At 39.3% G+C, this 27830-nt stretch overlaps 3 protein-coding genes and 1 long non-coding RNA gene across 5 annotated transcripts; 2 read left to right on the top strand and 2 right to left on the bottom strand.

The window, feature by feature from the left end:
- rundc3aa (RUN domain containing 3Aa) lies at positions 1-13866 on the top strand. Of its 2 annotated transcripts, XM_059553217.1 has the most exons (11): positions 1-337; positions 699-934; positions 9672-9787; positions 10359-10734; positions 10829-10918; positions 11074-11154; positions 11233-11398; positions 11625-11782; positions 12358-12477; positions 12565-12665; positions 12860-13866. In XM_059553217.1, the coding sequence occupies exons 2-11, from the start codon at positions 699-701 to the stop codon at positions 13000-13002; spliced, it is 1587 nt and encodes a 528-aa protein (XP_059409200.1). In that variant the 5' UTR covers positions 1-337; the 3' UTR covers positions 13003-13866. The 2 variants fall into 2 exon arrangements, with proteins under 2 accessions (XP_059409200.1, XP_059409193.1); XM_059553210.1 differs by lacking the exon at positions 1-337 and having other exon boundaries at positions 648-934.
- Positions 3105-6403, bottom strand: LOC132143071 (uncharacterized). Its single transcript, XR_009434179.1, has 2 exons — positions 6135-6403; positions 3105-4537 (listed from the first exon to the last, which is right to left on the bottom strand). It is a non-coding gene; the product is annotated as an uncharacterized LOC132143071 (long non-coding RNA).
- On the bottom strand, positions 7689-9184 carry zwi (zwilling). Its single transcript, XM_059553225.1, has one exon. It carries the CDS (start codon positions 8982-8984, stop codon positions 8736-8738), a length of 249 nt encoding a protein of 82 aa, XP_059409208.1. The 5' UTR covers positions 8985-9184; the 3' UTR covers positions 7689-8735.
- Positions 13867-15122: 1256 nt separating the features above from the next.
- On the top strand, positions 15123-27721 carry fam117aa (family with sequence similarity 117 member Aa). The gene is made up of 8 exons (XM_059553235.1): positions 15123-15635; positions 19059-19207; positions 21922-22017; positions 23095-23214; positions 23901-24017; positions 24127-24253; positions 24513-24666; positions 26598-27721. Exons 1-8 carry the CDS (start codon positions 15518-15520, stop codon positions 26863-26865), a joined length of 1149 nt encoding a protein of 382 aa, XP_059409218.1. The 5' UTR covers positions 15123-15517; the 3' UTR covers positions 26866-27721.
- Positions 27722-27830: the final 109 nt, after the last annotated feature.

The following is a 27830-nucleotide window of genomic DNA, read 5'->3' on the forward strand; positions in this document are numbered from 1 at the left end:
CTCTGGTGGTCGTGTGTACACTTGCTTTATCATCTAAATGAAATAAACTCGAGATCCGCTCGTTGATGTCGTGGAGGCTGAATCATGTCTAACGCCCGTGGCGTATTATTTTACACAAAACTGCTGACTTAATAAGAAAGTATTATTACGTGGATATTTGCTTACGTTGATATTTCAGGTGCTTTTCTCTCGAAATTTTAGAGGAGACCTAGCTTGTTTGCCACACACCGTTTTCATTCTGAGATAACCCACCTAAAATACACCTTTTTGCAAATAAAAATATATAGAATAAATAACACACACATTCTGTCCTGCCACATGCTTCGCACGTTTCCTGGTAAGTGTGACTACAGTTATGTTGTGTTTTAATATGGCAAACTGGTTGGTATAGTGTTTACTTGCAGGCTTTAGTTTTCAGAAACAAAGGGAAAAGAAATAATAAGGTTTACCTGATACGCATTTACCTTATACTAATTTGTATCGACGTGATTTATTTATAATTCATTTTAACCACTGCACAACGTTTTCTACTCGTGTTATCTCTTTAAATTATTAAAACAACCACTAGGAAGTACTCCACACATGACCGTTGTACATGTTGTTAATATTATTATAATCAGCCATTTAAAATCATGCGTGTGTGTGCGCGTGTTCCGATCGATCTCGCCTGAATGCTTGTTGATTATATTACGCTTCAGATGTCTGAGAGAGCATTCAGAGGATGTCTTTCTGTGGCCCGGTCTCCTCAGCCGGAGTGGACACGCAGCAGCGGAGGGAGGGGTCTGAGCCGCTCCGCCAGACTAGAGGCTCGATGCAGCCTGCGCCGAGTGAAGTCCGGCTGTCTCCAGACCGCGATGGCTATGGGTCTAACGTCGAAGAAATCCTCTTCTAGAAACAGCGGCGTGGAACGCAAGAATCTCCTCACCGTCTGCAGGTAGTCTTACTGCATGACACACAGCGAGCCGCGTTCCACGGCACGAAGCGTGTTCTCAGTTAGCTTGTCATGTCACCTAATGCCTAGGTAATTAAAACTGTCTTGAGGTAGATTTCTAATTGTATGTTTTTAGTTATATATATATATATATATATATATATATATATATATATATATATTTGTAACTAGAACATAGGACATTGGATAAAGCATCTTTTTTATTTGCCCCTTTTTTTGGGTTGCGTAAAAGCGTTGAAGATGAGACGTTTAAGGACGTCGGTCCCTTATTCATAGCAGCATCCATGACGTCATTACATCCATCCGACCATTTTCATGCTGTGCACTAGATAGATAGGCCAAACCCACAATTTGACATTCTCCCTCACAGAGCCTTTCTCAAAAAAGTGAATGGGATCTATATATGGGTTTGGTAAAATATTTTTCTCAAATAAAGACAACACTACCTAATTAACAGGATCATACATTAGCACTGATTTGTTCTCTATGTAGCTGTTAAAGTCAATATTAAAATACAAATTTAACCTATTTACTTTCTTAATGCAGATTCCTGTTATTCTGTGCATGATTCATCGTCATTGCATGGAATGTTATTTCTTCATCTTAAATAAATAACTTCTTTTTTTTTTTCTGATGTCACTTAGTCCATAATGGCTATTGGATGTTAACCAATAAACAAATCGATATCATGTTGATTTCCCTTGCATTTACTGTGAATAATTAACATATCAAATGCAAATCTGTGTTTTAAACAAACTGTGTGTGCATTATTTTCCTCTGTATGATTTTATTGCTCAAAAAAATTACACTACAATGAATGTATTGTCAACTTTGCTTCATTTGCATCATTCATTCAGCATGCCAGTGGATAAGTCAGTTTACTAAATAAATCTCATCTACAACTCAGTATTAAAAGTAGTTTACAGATGCTTCATCAATTCAGAAATGGAAAGCTGTTACACGATTTAAAAACAAGGATTTTTTAATTAGCATCAGTGGTTCCATGAAGAACCTTTGATGTCTATAGAACCTTTCAAAAGCAGAAAAGGTTCTTTATATTTTTAAAATGTGACCCTGGAGCACAAACCCAGTCTTAAGTCTGGGTAAAAATATTAAAAATATATATATATATTTGTAGCAATAGCCAACAATATATTGTATGGGTCAAAATAATATAATTTTCTTTTATGCCAAAAATCATTAGCATGTTACATAAAGATCTTGTTCCATTAAACTATTTTGTGTATTTCCTATATACTGTAAATATAAAAGCGTAATTTTTGATATGTAAAATGCATCACTATGGACTTCATTTGAACAACTTTATATGTCATTTTCTCAATATTTTGATTTATTTTGCACCCTTCCATATTCCAGATTTTAGTTGCATCTCGGCAAAATGTCGTATGTAAACCATACATTAATGAAAAGCTAATTTGTTCATCTTTCCTGATGTATAAATCTCAGTTTCATATAATTGACCCTTATGGCTGGTTTTGTGGTCCAGGCTCACAAATGTTCTTGAAAATAGATAATTTAACAACTGTTCCCCAACCAAAAATGGCTCTTCAATGGCATTACTGCAAAAACACCCTTTTGGAGCATTTATTTTTAAGGGTATATGTTTTCTAGCCCCTATCAGGAGATCCACATCAGGATCTTGACTCCGTCTCAGTCCAAATGCCACTTATTGTACGCATGCAATGCTACGTGCACATTTTGTCCCAGCACACTGTGTAATGTGTGTTGGTGAGTCATGGCTGAAGCGTACGAGGCACAAACTGAATTCCATCACTGCATTCAGTTCTGCAGGGCTGTGTGGGACTGCACCAGAGCTGCACTTTACCGGTTGGCTGGTACAACACATTAAGTGGGTGTTGAATAATTCATTTTTAGGGGCGCCCCAGGCATAGGACATGTACAGTTGCTGAACGGACACAGAACACTGTCACTTCTGTTGGGACAGCAGCACCATTGTGTTGTCATAATGGAAATGCAGTCAAAGAGATGATTGTGATGTGGCGAGCTGTTGTGACATCATCATCCCCATCTCTTTGCCTGTAGTATGGAAGAATATGGGTTGTAAAAGTGTTAATATTAATTCTCCAAAAAATTTATTTTTGGATTATAACAACATGAAAATAGACCTTCATTAATGTCAGCACATATTTATTAAGTATACAGCACAGTGGTTAGAACCAAACTTTCCAAGGTTCTACCATCTGGATGGCATAATGTAGGAATTGTTAAACACATGAAACGCATTATGCTATGCTAATGCAGAGTGGAAAAATGAACAAGAAAGTATTACAAAAATGGACTTCAGACAGCACAGATTATTATAAACACAAAGACGCTTTTTTGAAAAGGGCAGAGGCCTTTCTCCCCTTCCCACACCTCTTGTATGGCCATGCCAGATCTGTTTGAAACATTTAAATGACAAGTTACACAGGACAAAGGACTTGACGAAGAAAAATAAATTTGAATCTTAATTAATGGCTGCTAGCAAAGAAATCTAGAACACTGCTTAATTGGATCGTGATTAGCTCAGATTACTTGTTGCAAATCTCCCGTGCTTCTCTCATGTGTTTGTATTTCTCTGGTACATTGAGATCAGGAGACCATTACGTTCATTTCCTTCACTCTCAATCATCAAACCCTCACTCCCATTGTCATGTCTCTCAGTCCACAGTGAGATGCTCATTAATGAAAGTTGTTGTTCAGTCTTCAGCAACCTTTAAACCAGATTGAAATTGTCAGGGACATGTTTCTATTTGGCCCCTAAATCACATTGGGCAGTGTAGTCTTCATGTTAGATGATCTAAACCGGAAATCAGGTGCAAATCTAACCAATATAGTTCTCTAAAGCATTTTTGTTGAAACTGAGAGCTGTTGACATTGTGGAGAAGGGTTCTGACCAACAGAAACATGGTTATTTTCACTCCCCATAACCTACCCACTTATCTCAAAGCTGAGTTTGTTCTGTGCTAAGATCGAAACATTAGTGATGTTGCATTTCTGCTGCTTTTTTTCAATGGTTACACACACTGTCTGGATCTCTGACATGCTATAACTATAGACAGTCACACATTTTACACAGTTTCAGTTTTTACACTCAGACTAAACAAATGTCAGTTTCAGAGGGGATAAATAAAGATTTCAATGTAAGGGCACTCAAAATAGGTTTACATGTTTGTCCGTTGTTGTTTTTTACCAATGGGATACCTCAAATGCACTGTAAGTTGTTTTGGATAAAAGAGTATTCCCAACATTGTTTCCATGTAACAAGGCAAGAGCTCAGTACTTTGAACCATGAGATCTGTAACAGTGAATGGCAGCAATATCATCATTGATAAAGGGTGAGTTTAAGACATGAAGCAGTGTAAAATAGGGCATGATGACTGCCTCCCAGGTCAAAGTCGAGAGGTAAGAGTTCCAGCGGTAAACGAAAGGCTCGTGTTGATGTCCCCATGTCTTGACTTTTCAATATAATGGAATGGCCAGTTTTGCTCATCTCCTTGAGAAAGTTTTCCAGAGTGCTGAAGCTAGTAATGTAAAGGTGTGGACTCCGATGATTCAAGAACTCTGCAAGGATGAGCATTTGAATTCAGTGTCAGTCTTTGTATAGCACAATCAACAGCTTTAGTTTTGTGTATGACTTTTCATCTGAAATTACATACAGAAGTCACTGTAGATGATGTCTTATGGGACATTTTTTCAAAGGGACATAGTTGTCTGGATAATGTGTAGTTTCTTAAATTAGCTTTTCTCTATTTCTCCTAAAGGTGCTGGGGATCAGTGTTATTCAGACATTTAAAAACGGGTAGCAATTGCCATATTTCATCTCCATCCTTAAGATCTAGTTCTCTGACCATCTAATTTCTTAGGAACATGTCAAAATCATATTTATTTTACCAAACCTGTCTTGGCATCAGCTCAGCTTCCTCTGACTGGTTCTTCCATGATCAACTTTAATTCAGAGCAATGAGGCTGAACCCACAAATACACAAACCATCATTTTCACTTACTTAGCTTCCCAGCACATACCTAAACCACTGAACTATCCTACAATTATAGTAAAAAATTTATACTGTTGTCTGTAAGATGTGCTGCAGTCTGTCTGGGGGGCCTTTTACTGAACAACTATTGGATTATTGGTGGGAATGCTTAACCAGAATTAGCAGTCAATGCTGGTACTGCCTACAAGATTGGTGATGGAAGGGGAGTGAAAGAAGTTAATTAAAAAGTTCAAAACAGAGACTGGGAGGGAGATGTAGTGAAAGGGTCGTTGGTCAGGCTTGGGAGAGGAAGGCAAGAACAGTGAAATTGAGTGAAGTTATATGTAGGCTTTAAAAACTGAGAACAATCCATAACTGGGAGGTTATTCATAGTGTCTAGTCAACGGTGTTCTGAAAAAAACTTACCGTAACAAAATCTTAAGGAAAAAGTGCTATGAAGTAATATTTCATAGAAGGTTCTGGCTTTTTGGCTTGTTACCAAGGGGGCGAGACCAAGGACACAAAAGCCATTTGTTAAGTGGCTGCACGTTTGTTTTTCAGTGTCAAATTGTACCAAGACAGTCTTGCTGCCACATTCCTATATTAGCATTTTAGCCCTCACCCTGCTGACCCTCAGAGACATGCAAATCTTAATATTTACATTTACGCATTGTACAGTTGTCAGACTTTATCATATCCGTGTGTTTTTCACAGCCCTTGTGACCAGGCATTGTGTCCAATCAAGGTAATTGGTTGGCTGGTGTTGGGAGTTATCCTTCCTGCAATGATTAGGATTGTTCTCGGGGCATGGGATTGCCCTACCCTTGTGGAAGACACCTCTTGGTTCATTCATTGAGCCAAAGAGAAAATCAAAACTCAAAAATTGTTTGTTGTTTAAAGTATCCAAATCTAACTGGGTTGTCATTAGTTGCACAAATTTTGCCCTGGTCAAATGACGAAGCAATGAAACAGCCAGAATCAAACAACTACAGGTGACTAAACTGAAATCCAAGCTGGCAAGATCAGTAATCCTTGTAGAGCCTTGGAATATCGATGTAACATAATGAAATATGTTAATTAGCACAATTTAAATTATGTTACACAGAAGTAATTCTATTATTGCTACAGATAAAAGTCCATGGCATAACCATCATCCTTTGGAGTTGGATTCATTAATTACTAACCTGTATCCAGGATGTATTCCAGAGAAATTTTTAGGTGAACAAAAAAGAGACTTGGTCCAAAAGGTAAAGTGTTTGTTGTGAATGGCAAAAATTATTCAAAATGCAATAACTTATCTCCACAGAAGGTATGCTCTGATGATGATGATGATGTTTCCTCAGCTGTTGGTGATATATGTCTATGTTTTATTTGTTCCCAGCTTGGTGAATCTGTCCCCCCATCCCACTCCCAGCACTATGCACCCTCCCCAAAGATTTGGCCTTACTGCCCATTAAAGAGTCTTCCTCTTGGGCATAAAAGCCTTTCGGAAGGACGTAGTCTTGGTGCCTCGGCTGAAGGAAGCACCACCCATGGAGATCTTCGTCTTGCCACTGGTGATGGTGGAAGAGCCCAGGGATGTTGTGCTCTTCCCGCGGGAGATAGAAGAGTTTCCCATCATGAGTTTGGTCTTGTCTCTCTTGATCGATGTGTTCCCCAGATTGAGGGCCGTCTTGCCCTCTGTGAAACTGGTGTTACCCATGGCGGAATCGAAGGTGGTGGCGGAGAAGCTCCAGGAGGTCTCCTCCAGCAGCCAGCCTAGATGACTGGACTTTGAGCACGTTCAGGGTTAAATTTTCTCAACTCTCCCTTGGGAAACTTCTGCTCTCCTGATTTTACAGGATGAGGTGATGATGGCTCATCGCGTGCCCTGGCAGCAACGCATCCCAACGCGCACAGACAGTGTCTGGCTGGGTGTGACAGTCCAAACAGCTAGTGTCGGGATGGGACCAGAATGCTAAGCGTGGTGAGAGCAACCCCCATACAGCATAAAGCTCTTGTTGAGCAGTGTAACGTGGGATCTGCAAGGCCACATACCTCCCCTGTGTGCCGTGAATGGACAGAGGCTGCCGTAGGAGGCCTTAGTTCTATCTGGGGGCAGAGCGGACAGTAGACTGCATTGTCCTGTCACTAAAGCAAAGCACTGAAGAACACATTGTTGAGCGACACAATTGGTGGTGACATCACTACCGTGGCATTGTGCCTCCCTAGAACTGCTATCCAATGTTATACTGTACATGGCTTCTGAGAAGGGTATCTTGTTGACTGCCCAACACAGAGTGTTGAGACTGTAGGGTGTGGTCTGCTTTTATTAGTTTATGTCAGATCCCCAAAATGTACAGTCAAATAAGTTATTGTTGAAAGTGTTTTGTTCAGTTCTTTTCTGTCCAGCTGTGAAAATTAAAACATTTCCTATATAGCCAGTTCTTGAGATGCTTGCTAGTTGTGCCCGCTGCTAGGTAAAGCCAGGTTCACACTGTAAGACTTTGGTTTCTTGTCAATAAATCTAAACTTGACAAAGTCTTACCACTTCTACTAGCTGTCCATGAGAAAACTGGGACCAAAGTCTTGGCTATGATTGCACAGTCTGATATAAAATAAACATTATAGTTCGCTGGGACTTTTATCTAAGATCTGATTTGGGTCACATTGTATATTTTGACAACCAGTGTGTGCCCAGCTTAAGGTATAGTGAAACAAACCCTCTGAAATATTTTAAAGATAGACACATTGAACAATGACCATCTCAAAGGTCTATTTATTGACAATTCTGATTTAATTCATTGTTATACTGGTTGATTCATGCTACATTTAATGTAAGATTAACAAGTCAAAGAATGAACAATGCACATTTTTATTGTAAGGCTATGGTTGAAGTTAACGTTTTTTACTATGACTTGGTTAGTCCATTTAAATGATACAATTCCACTTGCAAAACAGAATCTCAGATCTGGATTCTGGATCATTATTAAACTAAGACCCTCTTCTGCATGTGGACAATAGCAGCCATTCTAATTGTGGCAGTGCACACCCTCACACATGCATGCATGTTCTCTTCATGAAAACCAGATTGGTGTCTGATCTCTGAACATGTTCTCAGACAAATCTTTAATTTAAAATCATCTGTATTCTCTTTCAGTGACAAACACATCATGCTCAGTTCCAAGCCAATTTAAGATACACTTACACTTCATTTTGCATCTAGAATGCATTTGTGTGCGATTCTAGAGCAAGCTGGCAAACACTTGCACCTTACAAGACATCCAACCTGCTTAAACGCTCTGCTACAGTTATTCTTTGTTATTCTAAGTTATTCTTTGTGGAAACACATACATGTATACTGTACATATACTGTTTGCAGTTGCATTTGTGTCTTTAAATCACAGATGAAAATCCCAGTAGAGATTCCATTGAGTCTCTTTGCCTCTTTTAAGGGAAGTCTTAACAACAGTGACAGACTTCTCCCCTTGACTTAAAGTGGCCTTGCTCAAAGAACTAGTAGTCTCCCCGTGAGTGATTGTAGTTGTACCCACCACAAACGCAGTCTCTCCCTTCCTCAGTTTGGTCTTGCTCCTCGAAAGAACCGTCTTCCCCCATGAGATGGCCTTCTTGCTTTTCATGAGTTTGATTTTCCCTTTTGAAAAGCAGGTCTTTCTCAGTAAAAGAAAAGCCTTGGCTTTTGAGTCTTCCTCTTGCTGTATATTGGTTGTCTCGTCCTTCTCAGTGCTCTTTCTTGCTTTTGAAGTCTTGGTCTTTGTTTCAGCGTTTGTGGATCCCTTTTCCATCTACTTGGTCCGGCGCTTGGGCATGAGGGCCTTGCGGATGGAGGTTGTAGTTTTGCCTCGGCTGAAGCTGGCTCTGCCCAGGGAGATGGTGGTCTTGCCTCTGGTTATGGTAGAGTCGCCCATAGAGGTAGTGGTGACCCCACGGGTGATTGAGGACTTGCCCATTGTGATGGAAGTCTTGCCCCTGGCTATTGAAGAGCCGCCCACAGACAGGGCAGTCTTCCCTTCCGTAATACTGGTGTTCCCCATGAAGGCATGTAGGTCGTCAGGTTCTCAGACTCTCAGTTCTCTCTCTGTTTTCTCTACCCTTTGAGTGGGCAAGAGTCCTAGCATACCAGCGCCTTACAGGTTTGACTGTTCTGGGAGAAAACTGTACACTGTATCGGGACAGCCCTAAATAGATCACACCACCAATTCAGCAAGTGAGTGGGTGGGGAAAGTGTGCGTGAGTGTGTCAGGATATGAGGGAGATTCGCTCACTATACTGTTGCTTTTAAAAAAAAAAACAACAGGCGCAGAGGATGGAATGGAACCCAGGCGAGGACAAAGGTCTCCACGCCGACAAGTAGCATAGAGATGTTGGCAGGGGCACAAGGACTCCAATTGTGATGGCAGGAGTGGTAACGTGAATACGGCATCAAAAGGGCATTGTCTAGCACACAAGACAATTGGGATTGACCTCAGTAGTCCACTGTGGCACCACTCCCGAAAACGCCTGTCTTTACATCAGCTAGAATAGCAGCGTTGAGTAGGGCCTGCACTGATGCTAGTGCTTGTGTCTGTCTTTAAGATGCAAATCATACTGTTAACAAAGTGTGGAATTTCACTGCGTGGTTTTGTTTTTCTGATGAATTTGGACTTTCCAAATCGGATATGCTAAGTAGCATATCTAGATAACTAAACTTACTATATCCCGCCTCTCTGTTGCTGTCTTAGGTTCTCTGTGAAGACATTGTTGGAAAAGTACACTGCAGAGCCTATTGACGACTCATCAGAGGAGTTCATCAACTTTGCAGCAATTTTGGAGCACATCCTAAGTCATCGTTTCAAAGGTATATGTTAAATCAACTTTTCCGGTCAATTGACCCTTAGCAGGGATCTTGATTGACAGGCGATCTTACTAATCATAACGCAGAATCCACCATTTTTGTCCAACTAACAAATCAGAAAGAAGAGTATAGATTAACTTCGGTGGACTTAAACTTGAAAAATGGTGTGTATTGACATCTTTTCACAGTTGAAATAAAATACCCGATGTTCATTCATATTTATTCTTTGCTTTAACTAGTGAATATGAAAAGTTCACATCAGTTCACATGTGCTGCTTGAACTAAGGCGCTACAGCAATCTGTCGTGACACATTAAAGAGCCACAAAACAGTACTTATTGTTTGAATTTCTTTAAAACAAAAAAGCAAAATTTGTTTCCTACCAGAAGTAACCTGCTGTGTCTGGTCTGTCAGTGTGTTGTCAGTTTCCTCTTTGGAAACAGTTTACTTACTCCGTGATGTATTTTTCACTGTGTGAGAACATGACGTGTGGCATGAGAGCACCATGGCCAGGAGTTAACTCTCAATGTTTGTTGGTACTCGCTAATAATATGTGGTGATTTTTATTTTATCAGGTCCATGTGGTTGGTTCAGTTCAGATGGCCAAAGGAGTTTCTGGGACTATATCCGTCTGGCCTGCAGTAAAGTCCACAACAACTGCATCAGTAGCATTGAGAGCATTGAGAACATTAGCACGTCACGAGCAAAGGCGAGACACTTTCATCTTCAAGCACTCTATCTTTACACTCCTGAGACGATTAGCATAGCATGTGTTTTGTTTTGGATGCTGATGTGTGGATTCATTCCATCCTGCTTCACTAGCAAAGCTTTATCTGTAACTGTTTACTCTCCCGTTGTCCTACAGGGACAAGCCTGGATTCGTGTAGCTTTGATGGAGAAGCGTTTGTCTGAATATGTAGCCACTGCGTTGAGAGACACTCGTACAACCAGGTTATAACTCTGCTCTCTTTCAAATGAGTTTGAAAGCTGTCTTTATCATTTCAAAGTAATTTGATAGATTTGTAAATCTACATTTGCACTGCAGGAGATTTTATGATGATGGTGCCATAATGCTCAGGGAGGAGGCTACTGTTCTGACAGGGATGCTAATTGGACTCAGTGCCATTGACTTCAGGTGAAAATTGCATATATGCTCACAACTCACAAATGACACTTATTTAAGTGTGAAAGTTTTTTTTTCAGCAACGTGTCATTTCTTTGTCGCTAGTGGCACTAATTCAAATAATGAGATATGATACTGACTGTATGTCTTTTTTTTTCTGCCATTAGTTTCTGTCTAAAAGGAGAAGTTTTGGATGGAAAGACACCTGCAGTGATTAACTACACACCTTACTTAAAGTTCACCCAGAGGTAGGTTTTTCATTTGCTGAACAAACACAAATCCTTAACCTTATAGTAGCCTTTCAAATATCATTACTGCCCCTGCAGCTATGACTACCTGAGTGATGAAGAAGACCGCCGCAGTGTGGACAGCAGTGCCAGTGATGAGAGTGTAGCCGAGCATCCTTACATTCCTTTGGTCACAGACGAAGAGACCTGGAGCAACAAATGCCGAAAGATGGAGCAAAGATTCAAGATCGTCTATGCCCAAAAGGTATTGGGAGCTTTTGACTTCCAGTCACTGGGTGATCTGGTTGACAATGTTTACTACTGACAAATCCATCTTAACTTTGTAGCTGGTTTCTTGCTGGTCCAAGATACTCTTGCAACTAATGACCAATTTGGATCAGAAAGAAACCAGCTACTATGTTCTAAAACACAGCTGATTAAAGCAGAAATAGTGCCTTCAAATACTGATCGATAAATCCTGGTGATTTTAGGGTTATTTAGAGGAATTGGTTCGCTTGAGGGAATCCCAGCTGAAAAATGTAGAAACTGAGAACAAGCGGCTTGATGCTAAACTAGAGGAACTACAGGTCCAGAGTCAACAGGAGAAGAAAGAACTGGAGGCAATTATACTGGAGCTACAAGCACAACTGTATGCACACACACTATCACACCTTCTGCATTTGTGTCAACTAGAATCCTAGTGAAGAATAAATATACTAAAATGTATTTGAAATACATTTATTGCATACTAAGTATACTAATACATTTAACATATTTATGTGCTTAACAAAAATACCCTGAAATTGTACTCTTGGTATACTGAACCAGTATTCTTAAAGTCTGCTAAACTGGAACAACTAATTTTGTATGTAAAGTAATGAGGTCCAACTAAAGATACACTGAAGTATTTGATTGTGCTAAAGTGGAGCTATTGCATGTACACTTCAGGCACACTTTATCTTGCATTTAAAGAACGCTATTACTTGAAGATCATACACTCCTTATTAATAGTGACATTAAAACACATTTTAGGGTTAATATTAAGAAATTTGCGTTTTGCACAAGTAGCACTCCAAATAAAGTGTATTTATAATTTTTATATCCGGAAGTCTCGAGCAATATGTAAGTATCTTAATAGATTTGAACTACACTTAGGATGAAATGAATGTATTTTATTTTTTACTAAGGAAGTCTCTAATGGCTTTATTCTGGTATGTTGTGCAGCACTGGCATCATTCCCTGCGAATCCTCTCATTTGGCAAAAGGACTGTCTATTCCACTCATTAACCAATGGACAACTGCACAAGCTGCCAACAACCAAGGAAATGTAAAGCTGTTCCGTCGGTAAGCACTGACTCGAAATGTGAAGTCCAACAGGAAAGCACCGCTCAATTTAGTCAATCTAGTAATAAAATGTTTGTTTGGTTTTAGGAGAAGTTTTCACAGTTTGGACCTCTCAGTTGATGCGAGTTTGAACTCTGACTCTCAGAAGGAAGACGGCAATCAGAATGGAGACACAGCCTGGTCAGCAGGTAAAAACACACAGATTAACACACAATACAAGCATGTCTGAATACCGATTACTAATTAATGCTCCTCTCCTCTCCTCTCCTCTCGTCTCCTCTCCTCTCCTCTCCTCTCGTCTCCTCTCCTCTCCTCTCCTCTCCTCTCCTCTCCTCTCCTCTCCTCTCCTCTCCTCTCCTCTCCTCTCCTCTCCTCTCCTCAGCTAAAGACAACACTCCCTCTATGCTCGGTCTGTGTGGTTCTTTGGCTTCTCTACCCAGCTGTAAGTCACTGGCAAGTCTCAAGTCCAGTGAGTATTTGGTCAACATCAGCACAGAGCCTAGTCCTGCCCTGTCTCCCAGCTAGAGGGCGACAAATTCTGATCAACAAGACACTGTCAGTCTCAGATGTACTTTCCTCCAAGAAACATCACAACTGACCTACCGACATCCTTCAAAGATCCCAATGAGCTGAAACAATGTATTAACTATACAAGGTGTCTTATCTGAATTAGTTTTTTCGTCAATTGTGAGATCTTAAAAATCCATGAATGAAAAACCCTCCAGCGCTCTCTCATTTTCCTATCTTTACTTGCCAGTTTGTTGTTCACTCTATGTCTTCCACTCTTCGGTGCAGTCTTCATCAGCATGTTTGAGTGTCACTCCCTGAGCCTGATATTAGAGCCCAAAGACACCGCAGCTTATCTCCGTTAGCTCTGAACCCATCAGTCCTTGAATTCCCAGCACCAAATGCACAAGTAGATCAAAGTGATGCATAAAACTCAAGACTTGGCAGTTATTCAGTATACAATCTGAAATGAACATGAACATAGAGAGTGGCACATCTGGTCATGTTAGCCACTGCTGAATCTCTTATTTAGATGTATTACCTTATTCCTATGCTTATAAGCAAAAGATACTAGGGAATGAAAGAGAGAGACCAGGGAAGGGAGTGGACGAAAGCTGTTGCCTGTATCTGCATGTGAAATGCGCTCTATTCAGGCTGAAATTGCCTCTGCTGACTTGATGTACTTGCTCTTTTGACAGTTGTATGATTTGACTGGAAGTAACTGTGAGGGTAGTCAGCTAAATTCAAATCTTTTGTCATATTTCTCTTATTGGTGTTGCGTCATTTCTTGTGTTTCTTCAGTTACATAATTGTATATTTTGTTATGCGGTGGCAGTGCTCTGCAGTTTTGAATTGTAATAAATGATAATTTTGTTATGTCAACTCAGACTTGTCTGTATGAATATTTCAAAGCATGTAAATCTCACATTCTTTGCATAGATTCAGGGCAAACAGCAGTCATAACAATAGCAGCACTTCCTGGGACAACTCTGTGTCCAGTGCAGATTGCTTGAAATGGCTTTGCTTTGCAGGAAATGATCAGACAGAAAAATCACATGATAGATCTGCTTAGAATTGGCTTATGCTACATACAGATATTGCCACGTTTCCTAAATAAGGAAGGGTAATGAATTATCTGATGTGAAGAAACATCTGAAGCAATATAAGCATATGATAATACAAATACGTTGGTACACACAATTTCTGTTTGTTTTACTCATAAGAAAAAGAAATCAGCAATCAGTTTCTGATGGATAAAATTAACCCCTGCACTACATTTTCTTACTTACTATCCCATTTCACTCTGAATATTATGGAAATAAAACCGGTCGCAAAAGGCAACTCATATTGACTTCAAAGAAATATTTTATCTGTCACTTTGTGGTCAACACCCGCCCTTCTTCTGCATATATATCAAGCATATACTTGCATGGGTACATATCTGTAAACATTGAAGGAATGCACTACAGTACTGTGTTACGGCTATTTTGTCATTTTGGTGGCACAGAAGTAGGCTTGGTCAGAAATAGCGTCCACCTGTTTGTCCGAATACATGCATAAGTGCCATACATGTTTCAAAGTTTCCCTCAAGCAACACATATTAAACTTCAACTATTAAAAAAAAAAAAAAAAAAACATACTGATAGGGGGAGGGAGGTTTAGGAATGTACAAATTAGTTTGAGAGTAAGCATATGAGTGTATCCTATATCTATCCATCAGCCACTGAAGGAAAAACAAAACTATATTGGTGCACGACTTATTTCCTATCATATTTACATTCACTTTAACAACGCTTGGCACTTTTAATATCCCATCAAAAAGCATATTGGTTAAATCAAAATTGTTTTTTTTTTATTAACTACTAGTTAAATTGTAATATTTTACTCCAGTTCTGCCTCAACAGCCACATGTTCTTTCAGTCAGGAGACCTTTTAACCTATCACGGCACGCATTGCGCTGCTGATGGTGGAACTCTGTGGAAAGTTTGAATTGTAATGAAGTGGGCGGGGAGAGTCGCCTTTGAGACCCACCCCTAATAGATCGATGCTGCCATCGACCAATGGGGTGTGAGTAGTATTTTTTCGCAGCCAATCAGAGTGGAAACATGTGTTAGACACTGTGCAGAACTCTGAATCCGACACGAGTGTGTAGTAGGTTGTCTGTTGTCAGATTGTGCACTTGAAGAATTGTCAGCAGCCCATACAATGTATTCTGCTCCTCAACTACAAGTTTACTAGGCCAGGTGGAATAAACCGTTTAAGGACGGTGCATAAAAGTTTCTATGCTATTTCACACAGGAAAACAAAAAACGTATTTTGTTATTAGTTAGGGACAACTTCACTATCATCACAAAAGATAGTAGCTGACTAGCTAGCGAGTGTGCTAAATCAAAATATTTGCATACAAACTTTTATTTTTGACGGCTAAGTTGGACGAAAACCTTTGATGGGGTATCAGCTGTAGGTGAACGCTGGAGTTTGCGAGGTCGGTGGACTTTTTAAAGGCTTTTGAAAGCACAAAGCGACTGTGGGAATGTCGTGTCGGAGTGGGATGGCCCGGGTGAGTAATCAAGGACTGCAGCCTGTCCGAGCCACGGTCCCGTTTCAGCTCCAGAACCGAGCAGCACCGCGCTGCAGAGACAACAAAGCAGGTAAAACCCCAGATGAATCACACCAAAGCGCTTTATAATGCAGTGGAGTAGATTTACTGACATGGCCAACTCTTCTGTACATTCTAAATCTGCTTAGAATTCGAACTCTCTCCTGTGTTGTGTATAATGATAATATTGATTATGTGAATGGATCGTCTGCAGAAGTCCTTCAGTTCAGATGCACTTTTCATTGCTTCGGTGCAACAGAACTGTTCTCAGTGCACTGAACGACCCCCACCTTATTCCCTACATGTTTTGGGGCCATTATGGTTACAAAGCATGGCATGGGATTGATTAAACCTAGCAGGTCTGCCCTATCAAGTCACTTTTTTTTTTTTTCAGATGTTACTGTTTGCGTGCAATATTTTATCAGCTCTCATCACTGTTTTTGCTTGATCAGCACATAAACAGTGTGTACAGTGTTGTTTTACTTCATTATAAATATCTACAGGCAGCATCAGGAAAAACAAATTTAACAACTGTCACATTCCAGCGACCTGCTGTTATACACCAAGATGTCAGATTTGGAAACAGTTATTGCATTGTTTTGTGTTGCTAAAGCATTGTACTATACAGAACTATTTTATTTGCAGGTTTAGTATCGTATGTCAGGGGGCTCCAACCTTTTTCAGGCCCCTTTGGTGGGGAGAAAAATAAAGCAGGTGCTCACTGTTACATTTTGTGTAAAATTGAGTGTAGCATATTAAGTTTAGTCGATAAAACCATGTGTTTGTAAAAAAGTGCATTTGCATACTTTATAATGGTTATGTTTCAAATCCTTTAGTTTGATTATTATTGATTGGCAGAGTTGTATACTTATGTATTGCATATGAATTATTTAATACATTTTAATATGATTCCAAGAGTAGTTAGATGGACATTGTGAACTCTTGTTTTATAATGATTGGCATAACAGCTACACACACACACACACACACACACACACACACACACAAAATGCTTTACAAACAATTTTCACTCCACACGTTTAATAAACAGTTACAAAGAAACAGCAAGTAACACACTGAGTAAACGTGAAATTCTGAATTAGAAAAACTGAAGTTGTATTTTCTTTTAACAAACACTTATTAACATTTTCTAGTGTATATTGAGCAATAGCTCTGTGTTTTTAGTAAACTTTGGTCTTAGTGTGACATTTTTCATAGGTGTCGGGCTGTCTCGGGTATTTTACATCAGCGTATTGTCAGATTTCCTCAACTAGGTGAGAATACTTTGAAAAGTCCCGTCTTTAGTTTAAGGACAATGTGCGAATCACAAAAGGTCTTTGATTCTGAGTGCAACAAGATCTTCACAATGCACGAGGCTGCTGGAGAAGAGTAGCTCTGCCACACGACAGTCTACAAACAGAGATAAAATGACTTAAATCACTGTTTTTTATTGTGAATTACCAAGGCAGTAAACAGCAAATCCCTCTGGTCTCTTAGCATTTGTGTTCTTGCTCAGTAAGTCATGTGTGCAACCCACACAAAACGAGGTATTAATCTCCTCAAATTCCCACAGAACTAAAACAGCAGTCATTCAAGAAGTTGTACACATCCCTTCTCACGTCTTGCGTGTTAATTAAACATTTAGACTCACTGGCAGTACTTTCAGCTACCAATATGAGTATAGTATTCTCAGTTTTAAATCAGTGCTGAAAAAGTGATCATATTTATTTTTCCTGGTCTGATCATGAGTAGTCTGTTTATTGAAAGAAAAATATATGAGCTTAGTCTTTTTAAGCCTTCACTGAACTTGGCCCAATATCATGGCATGTGTTTTTATATTCTGTGGAATCAGAAAGGAGCACAAGCGGTGGCCAGAGCTTTAGTTCATAGTGTTAACATGTTTGGCTGTGTGTAACTTTAGTCCATATGCCAGTTTGTGTATTTTTATATCCTGCCCGCTATGCTTGTAGAAGGAGGATATGATTTTGAACTATGCAGCTCCTTGGCAGTTTTCACCAGGACTGTGAAACTCATACACGAGCTGTTGGAGAAAAACACACAGATGATCTCATCAAGCCTGTCAGGAACATGTCCTGGTCACGTTTAAACCCAAATTCCTTTTGCATAAAGAGAACAAAACTTGTTTTTTGGGCAAATCAAGACTTTTTTTTTTTTTTTTTTAAGTACATTCCACCTCATTCTAATTACAATAATGCAAAATAATTGCAATTTAATGCCTAAAAATTAATTTGTACATTACAGTAGTATTTTTGTACTGTTTACTTTGTTGATTTGAAATTAATAATTAATATATTTAAGTGCTGACAAACATTAATCGCGATTAATCGTATCCAAAATAAGTTGTTGTGTGTACTGTGTATATTTATTATGTATATATAAAATCACAAATATGCATGCATATATTTAAGAAAAATGTTATGTTTGTACATTTAACACACACATATATATATATATATATATATATAATATCAATTATATTAATATAAATATATATATATATGGAGATACTTGTAAATATTTTCAAAATATATACTGTATTTGTGTGTATTTATATACAAAATAAATATATACCGTATACACATATATTATGTAAACAAAAACTTATTTTGGATGCGATTAATCATTTGAGAGCACTAATAGACACACACACAAACACAAATGCATATATACACACACGCTGGGGTTAAATGTGACCTGAATTTGTTGTTCGTGAGACTCCTTTACACATTGCACCTTATCAGACAAACCATACACCTCAACCCTTACAGTGTCACAATCTCATACACAGTCACCCAACCTGCTTTACACCACACCCTCAAACTCAGTGAGAAAATAGTCTCTGTACTACACAAGTGTCCCTTGTTTAACACCCACCAGTAAACTTCCACCATCAGAAGTGTCCCAAACCCACTGAAAAGACCCCAGGGCTGGGAGGAGGAGGTGGACCCAGGAAGGACCTGACAGGGTCCGAGATCAGGTGTAGCATTATTAGTTCCTATGACATGATCAGTGCACGGAAGAAAGAAAACCATCTTGTGTACATGTGAAAATGATCCTCTGGAGTATTTTGGGCAAGAGCCTGATAACTAGCTTGTCTGCAGTACGTTGATGAAGCACCAGGATGTTCAGCATCCGTTACGACAACAGCGTCTATTTATAACGGGTCTTTCGTGCATGGAATGTGTTTCAGGGCCATTTACAAGCATCTGAAAGTTCCAGCTTTACTGCACACATTTCAAACAGTAGTATGTTAATTCATGTGAGGGGCATCCAGTATTCATATGCAATCAAATGAATCAAAAAGAAGTTTCACTTCTAGTTTATTGCATCCATTCTAAATGGCATTCAGTTTTCCATGCTATGTGTCTTTTTTATGGTTGAATTTCATTTATTATTTTAAAAACATCTCACAGTTTCATTCTCTCTCTCTGTTTTCCCTTTCCTCTCTTTGTAGCCGAGTACAAGACGAAGGGTCGCCCGCCGAAGCCAACCTTGCGACGGACACTGTCTCTGGACACTCTGGTGGGACCGTACCTTCAGGGCACCTGGCCTAGAGACCCAGAGTGTCAGCCGGTTACCTGTGTCAATGACAAGGCCACACAGGTGGGATCCTTCCCACTCAAATTTTCATTTTTGGGTGACCTATTCCTTTAACACAGTCTGTGATACTAATTGCAAACAAAGGAGTTCCTGTCTGACCACGTGGAGTGGAGACTTTACTACTCAGTGGGGAATAAAACAAACCATTGGTTTGATCTCTTTATATGATACACATATAGAATTATGCACAGCTGTTTTAACACTTGTGTTGTTTGTGAAGTATATTTCTGAAAAGGCCAGGGGACACGGTGTTTGTTTTAGAGAGCTGAAGTCAAGCGGTTGTTAATGAAAGATCTTTGCTTTGGGGAGAGAGAGAGTTTGGCTGGTAATGGAAGGAGTGTAGGAAAACTCAGCCTGGAACGGCAGCCATATTGTTTTTTTCCAAATGGGTTCCATATGGGTTCCTGGAGCACTGCTCCAACATGCCTGCCGGGGTGTGCTATATTCAGACAAACACAAAAGGTGACAGTCTTTCTGCTGGGGCTGTTTGTTTTGATTCAGCATCTCGGTTTGGGAAAGGTTTTGCACTGTTCACATAATTTGATTCAGTAAGAAACATTATGTTTGTGCAATGCTGCTTATTTATGAGAGTCTGTGTGATATTATTATATTTATGAAATCAGACATGAGAATATCTCAGTCAGTACGAATTATTAAAAAAAGCAAAAAAAAGAAAAGGGTATCTAAGACATTCCAATCCTAGCCATCCATCTTAATTTACTTCAGGTTCACAAGCTCTTGATTCCGTTTAGTTTTTCTCTGGTTACAGTTTGATTCTCATTCGATTCGCAAGATTTTCTGCAAGAAATGAATACCTGTATTTAACATTGGTGTATTATATTGATCAAAAGTAAAAGATGATGTTACAAAAGATTTAGATTTTTTTTCCCCCACTGTTTCAACAAAAATATTAAGCAACACAATTGTTTGGAATGAAGACTTGGAGTAATGATGTTGAAACTTCAGCTCTGCCATAACAGGAATAAACTGCACAATTTTAAATATCTTATATTATAATATATTATGTGTAAATATATTCAAATAGAAAAAGTGATATTTTAAATTGTAAGAATATTTACAATATAACAGTTCTATTGTATTTTTGATCAAACACTGTAAATGCAGCCGTAATGAGCATGAAGACTATTTCATTTGATTACATGTGAAAGAAATTCTCTCTCTGTTGATGCTGTGATTTGCTGTGATTTTTGTTTTTGAATCGCTTGGCAATCCCCTGGGAAACAACCCTACAACTGAAAGTTGTAGTTTTATTTATTATTGATTAGAGAGCGGCGCTCTGTGAGTCTGTTCAGATGGTTGATGCTTCCTTATAGATGCTACATCCAGTTTGGCTGTGTCTCTCAGCAGGTGATCTGCTATGCTTTCACTGATAACCGTTCACCCAAAAAAAGGTTTTGTTTAACATGACCTTCATAGTGACCGTCCCCCTCAACCCCTGCCACACACACATACATACAATGCTCAAGCAGAACCCCCACTCACACCCCTACTTTCATATATTCACGTTGCATCATGCATTTCTTTCTTGATGAACAAATGCAACCCACTTTCTAGTGGACATTCAACAACAGTTAACAATTGTACAGTCTCAAGACAGTCTGCCCAACCCCCCCGTCATCTGACCGCCCGTCCGGTCCACTTGAGTGCAGAAGGGGACTTCTGAAACTTTAGCCAGCATCTAGCGTGCTGCGCATACAGACCCTCAGACTCAATGTCCGTTTATAGGCCTATTCCCATGGCAGCCTGAGCCTGTGGGCGGGCGGTCAGGCGGGTGTCCAGGCAGAAAGGAATAAGGGCTGAATTTATATTTAAATCAAGCCACAACCCTGCCCCCACTGGGCCATGTGAAATTTCCAGCCACTAAGCAGACACGGTTAGTCCTGATCTCGCACCCCAGGGGCCGGGGGTGATGACATGTTTTAATATGGCTCTCTTCAACTACATTTTGTTGCATTAGCATCCCAACCGCATAAGATATTCGTGACCTCCGGCAGGGACAGGAAGAGAGGGACAGAGACACCGAAGGAGGACACTTTTTGGGTTACGATAACCTCTGAGATGGAGCTCGGTGATTGTGGGTGACTTGGAAAATAATCAGTTGGTGTTCGGTGATATAGTGTGCACTAGCTGGGCTCCCACGTCTTCTCAGAGGCCTGGGACGGTAGGACGGGGGTATCATGACGGTACGCTGGTGTCTGTCTGTGTGAGTGCACTTGAGGACAAACACATGCTGTTTTTTCCTCTACATCTTTAAAGCGTGGTGCAGCGGAGTCAGTGGTTTCTATCATGCACCTCACGCACAGCTGTGTGTGTGTTTGGGCGTGTCTGTGTGTTGCAGGTGTGTCACATTTTCTGTTCCGTATTCAAATACATTTAGTGAGGCGCGGAAGCAGCTTTCAGTTCCATTTGTGAAAAAACATGTCAACGTCGCTCTCAGGAAAGGATGCTTTATCTTGAACTGGTGCATGAAAGAGCAGCATTTAAAGGAGGGTGGGTGTTGTGTTGGGGGGAAAAGGCTGGATTAGTTTATGTAAAGTCTGAGAGATGGTATTCAGTGAGGGGAGGTTCAGTTCTGATTATCCTGAATGAAATGATGCTTTGATGTCTCACTGAGAAACCAGTGTGGGCGTGAGCTTTTGTAAATTAGTAACTTTAAAATAACGTCAAATGTACGCTTGTTTTCTTTCTTTTCTTAGACTCCCAGTTCCTGGATAGAGGAGACACGGGGGCGGAGAGGGGGTGGTGGTCATAAGCGCTCGGCATCATGGGGTAGCGCTGAACACCTCAGAGAGGTAAGTAATTGATGATGGAAAATGTTGTTTGAACTTGAACTAGTTCAAATTAAATTTCCAACAGAATAATTGTGCTTTCATGTACACACACTACCCTTCAGAAAAGTTTGGTGTTGGTAAGATTTTTGTAATGTCTTTTGAAAGATTTCTCTTATGCTCACCAAGGCTGCGTATTTTGTTCTTTATTTAAAATAACTGTTTTCTATTGTAATATATATGAAAAGGTCATTTATTCCTGTGATGCAAAGCTGAATTTTCAGCGTCATTACTCCTGTCTTCAGCGTCACATGATTCCTTCAGAAATCATTCTAATATGATTTTTTGGTGCTCTAGAAACATTTCTTATCAATGTTGAAAACAGCTGTGCTGATTAATATTTTTGTGGGAACCATCTTTTTTCAGGATGATTATGAAAAGTAAATTCTGAGGAACAGCATTGACTGGAAATCGAGATCTTTTGTAACTTTAGAAATCTCTTTATTGTCACTATTGATCGATTTAAAGGCAGAGTATGTGATTTGGTTCAAATATAATCTTTTTGTCAGGCTGGATAAAAGTGTCTTCACATCCCAATAGCAATCACTAAGTTAAGTTGTCTAAATGTATTTATATGTAATTATATGTTTTTTTTATGTCTTCTGTGGAAGGTGCAGGATCATAAAATGTTCGACCAACAGAATATTTGGTCCAGTTCATTTCTCGGGTATTTGGACAAATTAACATCTCAGTCGGCCCCCAAAGGCTTCTCTAAGATCTAGTCTGTTGTGCAGCATTCTACTAATGTACTTTTACATAGTTTAAAAAAAAATGTTTTTATAAAGTATTAAAAAAAAATAGTCCGGGCCACCCATTTTCAGGAAGCATTCTGTACCGATTTTCAATTCTAGACCTATTTTATTTCTTTGGTATCTCAGCTGCTTTTTACAAGCATATCCACAGAGAATACTCTACTCTTGAACAAAAAATATAACCTTTATTGCATGTCAGCATAAAGGCCATTGCAGTTAGGTTTCCCCTCTTCTCTGCACCTTATAAGTTTACATCTGATAATATAACTCTCATATTTCTCTCCTTCAGGTTGCTAAGCTCCGTCAGTCCTTGCAGAAACGCTCCAGACATGCACCTCCTGCCATGGACCGTGACCACACACACCAACATGTTCACAGCAGCCAGACACGCACGCCTGGAAGTACACAGGTAAACAAGAATGGAAACACAAACCACAATTCTAAACAATGTCTCAGTTTATTTTTGCCCAGCTTGTTAGTTTACAGTAGCGAGGCTCAGGGACATCAACAGAAAGGTGGGGGGCATTTAGAAAGGTTGTGCTTGTTTATGATCAGTCATTATGAGATAAGCCTCTCAGATTGGCCCACATCTCACTAGCAACAGAGAATTAAAAACAGAGCAGCTTTACTTAGATGGTGTCAGTGAGCTACAGCCACACACACACACACACGCGCTCACACATAAAGCTGGTTATGAGCCTCTGTTTGTACACTAGTATATTTAGAGGTGACAGTATGCATAAATCTGTGTGCATTGTATGCTATGCATGCTTATTATATTACACACATGCAGGACAATTATATGTGTTCAGGTTACAATCAACTGCCATATATCTCATACACACACACTTTTTTTTCCTTTCAGCTTGCACTTGTACACATATTGGTCTATGTTTGTATTTCTCTCTGATAGTCAATTCAAGTCACCTTTATTTTAATAGCGTTTTTTACAATACATATTGTGTCGAAGCAGTTTTACAGTAATAAACAGGAAAACAGTGTTGATAATGCAAAAGGACAATAATAAACACTTCATTTTCAGTTAAAGTCATCATTGATTCATTGAGAGTCATGTGTGTGTGTGTGTGTGTGCAGACGATGCCTCTTATTCCACTGAGCCGATTGGCCCCCAGACTGAGACGCAGTGTTGAAGGACTAAATCTGGAGCTGGAGGGAGTCTTTGTGTCCGAAACAACAAAAGAACAGCACAAAGTCAGTGTGTATTTGTTTGTATGTGTGTTTGTCTGTATCTACTGTGTTAGGTTCAGAACCATCTGAAACCCATGTGATTTTTTTCAATTTTTTTTGTGTGTGTGTTTAGATTCTTGAGGTACCAGATGGTCACAGAGCCCCTGTCCCAGCTCAGAGGTACAGCAGCGCTTCCCAGAGCGACCCTTCTCCTGCCCAGCTGTCCCCCTCACACTCTCCCTGCCCCATCACAGACACCGGTCAGTATCTGTAGAAACACAGAAACAGACTTTATAAACTCTATACTTCATGTTCCATGTAAAACTGAGACAAGACGGCCAAAGATGGATGTGCTCTGAGTCTAACAATTGAAAAAATTGCACAAACTGAACTTGGTCTGAGGGACATCATTCATATTTTATCAACACATGACAGGAAGTTCTGTGTGAAACTGTTAATTGTGTAATGTGTATCTGGCTGATGACTGTCTGTATCTGTGTGTGTGTGTGTTGTGTATAGATATGGTTGTGTGTGGGCCGCTCTGTCCATCTTCCTCCCCTCCTCTATGTATTTGTGAGCCACCATCATCTTCTCCTCGTCCCAACAAGACGTATGTCTTTCAGAGAGAGCCTCCAGAGGGCTGTGAGAGAGTTCGTGTGTCTGAGGAGGCCATGTAAGTTTAGCACAAACACACACCGCTGTATGTGTTGGATAGGAAACACTAACTCTTTAGTTTGGGGACCAATTCTCTCTACTAACTGACTGCTTATTAGCATGCATGTTATTAGCTTATTGGCTATTTTATTAGTATATATAAAGCACATATTAATGCCTTATTCTGCATAACCATATTTTAGATCCTTACGCGTACCTAAACGTAACAACTACCTTACTAACTATTAATAAGGAGCACATTAGGAGCTGATTGAAGCAAAAGTCGTAGTCAATAGTGAGAATTTGTCCCCAAACAAAAGTGTGACCTCTAAAACATATTAAATAGGAATGTCAGTTTAACACAATAATGTAGTGTTATTAATGGCATTAAGAAAATAATACAAGTCTATTCTGTATTCTTAAAATGACCATACATTTACATTATCTTGATCTTGGGCCTTTTTTATGCAAACTCTACTATTCTGAATATTAAGGTTTCAGTGCATCTAATTAATCAACAATTTGTGCAGTTAATTTAAATGAATGATTTGATCAATCTCTACTTTCTAGCACTCTCTGTCCTGTAAATGCCCTTATGCCTTTTTAAAAAATAAAAGAAGTAAATAAATAAGATGATATTTTTCTTTTCATTGTCTGTATTCTCTAGGTTGTATATCAGTGTAGTGTAAGCTGTTTAGCAGTGGTTAGTACAAGCCCTGGGTGAAGTGTGAGAGTTGTCAGACTTCCAGAAATGGCAAATCAAGGAAGTCTGAAGTCTGCACATGTAAATGTCCTTAAACAGTTGTTTGGAGTTTAACCTCTTGAACTCTGCCCCCAGCCCCACCCCACTGTGGAGTACTAAACTAGACATACATGATATCATCTGAAACCTTAGAACCTCAGCGTTCTTGTCCACCCCATCACTATTGTATTTATGTTACATCGACCTTATAATATTCATATTCATACTGCTCAAACTTGCCAAACATAGATGAGACCTATATCAAATGAAAGCTTATGTAGATCATGTATAAATGGGCACCGCCCCCTAGCGCCAGCAGTTAGCTCGATGCAGAGTTGGGATACTTTGTATTGTGAACAAATGCAATAATAATTATGAATTATTCCACTCATGTATTAAAATTTAAGGTATTTTGTGAAAACTTTGACCACTTTTATCAAATTAGCCCAATGTATGTGGGTTTGGGACTCTTTCAAATGCAGGTGTGCCTGATCTTGCAAAATAGAGACCCCTAGTGGACGTATATTCTTATACGTATCTCCTCTATTAAATATTGGAAAACCTTTTTTTTTTTTTTTTTATTATACAAAGAAAATTATTTTTTCCCTGTTCAGTGACACTTAGTGGAATCAAAAGACACTGCAGGGAGATTAACCATACAGATCTTAAATAACAGATTTTCAAATAAAAACTTAATAAAACAAAATCTAAATTGATATTTTTTTATTTGTGTTTATCATAAAATTATGAAAAAAAAAATCATTATTCCACCCGTGTGTTCGCATTTAGGATAGTTTCTATTAAATGAGACCATTTTTATCAATTTACTCTACTGTATGTGAGTAGGGTGCTCTTTTAAATCCCGCTATGCCAGAATCAGTTAAAAGATCTGTATGAATGCTGCAAAGCTGAAGAGGTTAAGAACAGGCTTTATAATCATGACTGCGTACACAAAGCATGGCAAGACTTCATCAGCAAAAAAAGAAAAGTATTCAAAAACTGAAAGTGTATGATAGAGATTTTCATGCCAGTTAGGCACATTTAGCCCCAAATATTTGTTAATAAAAATTGCATTATATTACTGACGTGTGTGTGTGTGTGTGTGTATGTGTGTATATATATATATATATATACACACACACACACACACACACACACACACATATGCAGTGCTTATTTATAATATGCAATCAATCTCCTATTTCCAGCCTTCCCTGTCATGGAAATGTTCCTCTTCAGCCTTCCTGTCCTGACCCTAACAAGGTGAACTTCACACCTCATGGTGGCTCCGCCTTCTGTCCTGTCAGTCTCCTCAAGCCCCTCCTGCCATCCATGGACCTGTTATTTCGTGGCCTGTCGGTTTCACCCGTCACTGGCTGTTCGGCTCAGAGTGCTGCCCCCTGCCAGACACCGGGACACGCCGTGGGTGGTTATTTGAGCGGTACCCTCCCAGACCCCACCAGCACCTCTATGTGAATGGAGCACATTCATGACGAGAAAAGAAAAACTAAAGATGGTTGTGCCTTCGTCTCATCAGTAACTGTGACATCAGAGCGTCTCAAAGAAAAGAAACCGCTCGTGCCATCCACTCAGTGTCTGACTTGTTTTGATCGACACAGAGAGGGGAAAAATCATGATGGAAGAAGACAATGGAGAACTTTTCTTCATCTAAAACTCCGGTGGACTCTCTCCGATCTGATTTGTTGACGACCTTTTGACCTCAGGACACTCCACTTGGCACTTGTGATCATTTTGTTTCCCATTATAGCATTTACCTATTGCTATAATTTCTATAATTTCTACAAAACAATACTGATGGCTGTTTATCGTCTGTGTATGAATATGTTTTTACCTCTGTCCGAAGAGTCATTCTGAACAGATTTTTTCTATCAGACAGACTATAAGTGCGTTATAAGCCTGACCCACTCTGTGATGATATTATAGTTGTGGTTCAGAAACCTCTGTTTCTTAATCGAGTATTCACAGACACATGTCTTTACTGCATGCTGGACTTTTTTTTTTTTTTACTAGCACAAAGAGGCAGTAATAGACCAGAGAGTCTGTCATCAGCCGGTGTTTTTGAATCCTCTCAGCATGTCTGTTCAGTATTTAAAAATATATACATTTAGACATTAAGTACAGCTCTGAAATGAAGGTGTTTAATGAATGCCTCCAAATGTTCAGCAAAAAGCTATTATCCATAATCTTACAAAGCTTGTCAAAAATGTCCCATCATATTTCACCACAAATTTTTATTGTGTCATAATCATAGGAAGGATCATAAGTAAGGGGCCTATTTTGTTACTGTATTAAAGTAAAAACAAAAAAAAAACGTTTATGTATAAAATAGGTACTAAGATAGACCTTTTCTATTTTATCTTTTGAGTTTGGATTGAAATATGATGGGGATAATTTCTTAATAGATTCTGTGAGATTCACCG

The sequence above is a fragment of the Carassius carassius genome, chromosome 1 (genome assembly GCF_963082965.1).
Source record: "Carassius carassius chromosome 1, fCarCar2.1, whole genome shotgun sequence".
NCBI lineage: Eukaryota > Metazoa > Chordata > Actinopteri > Cypriniformes > Cyprinidae > Carassius > Carassius carassius.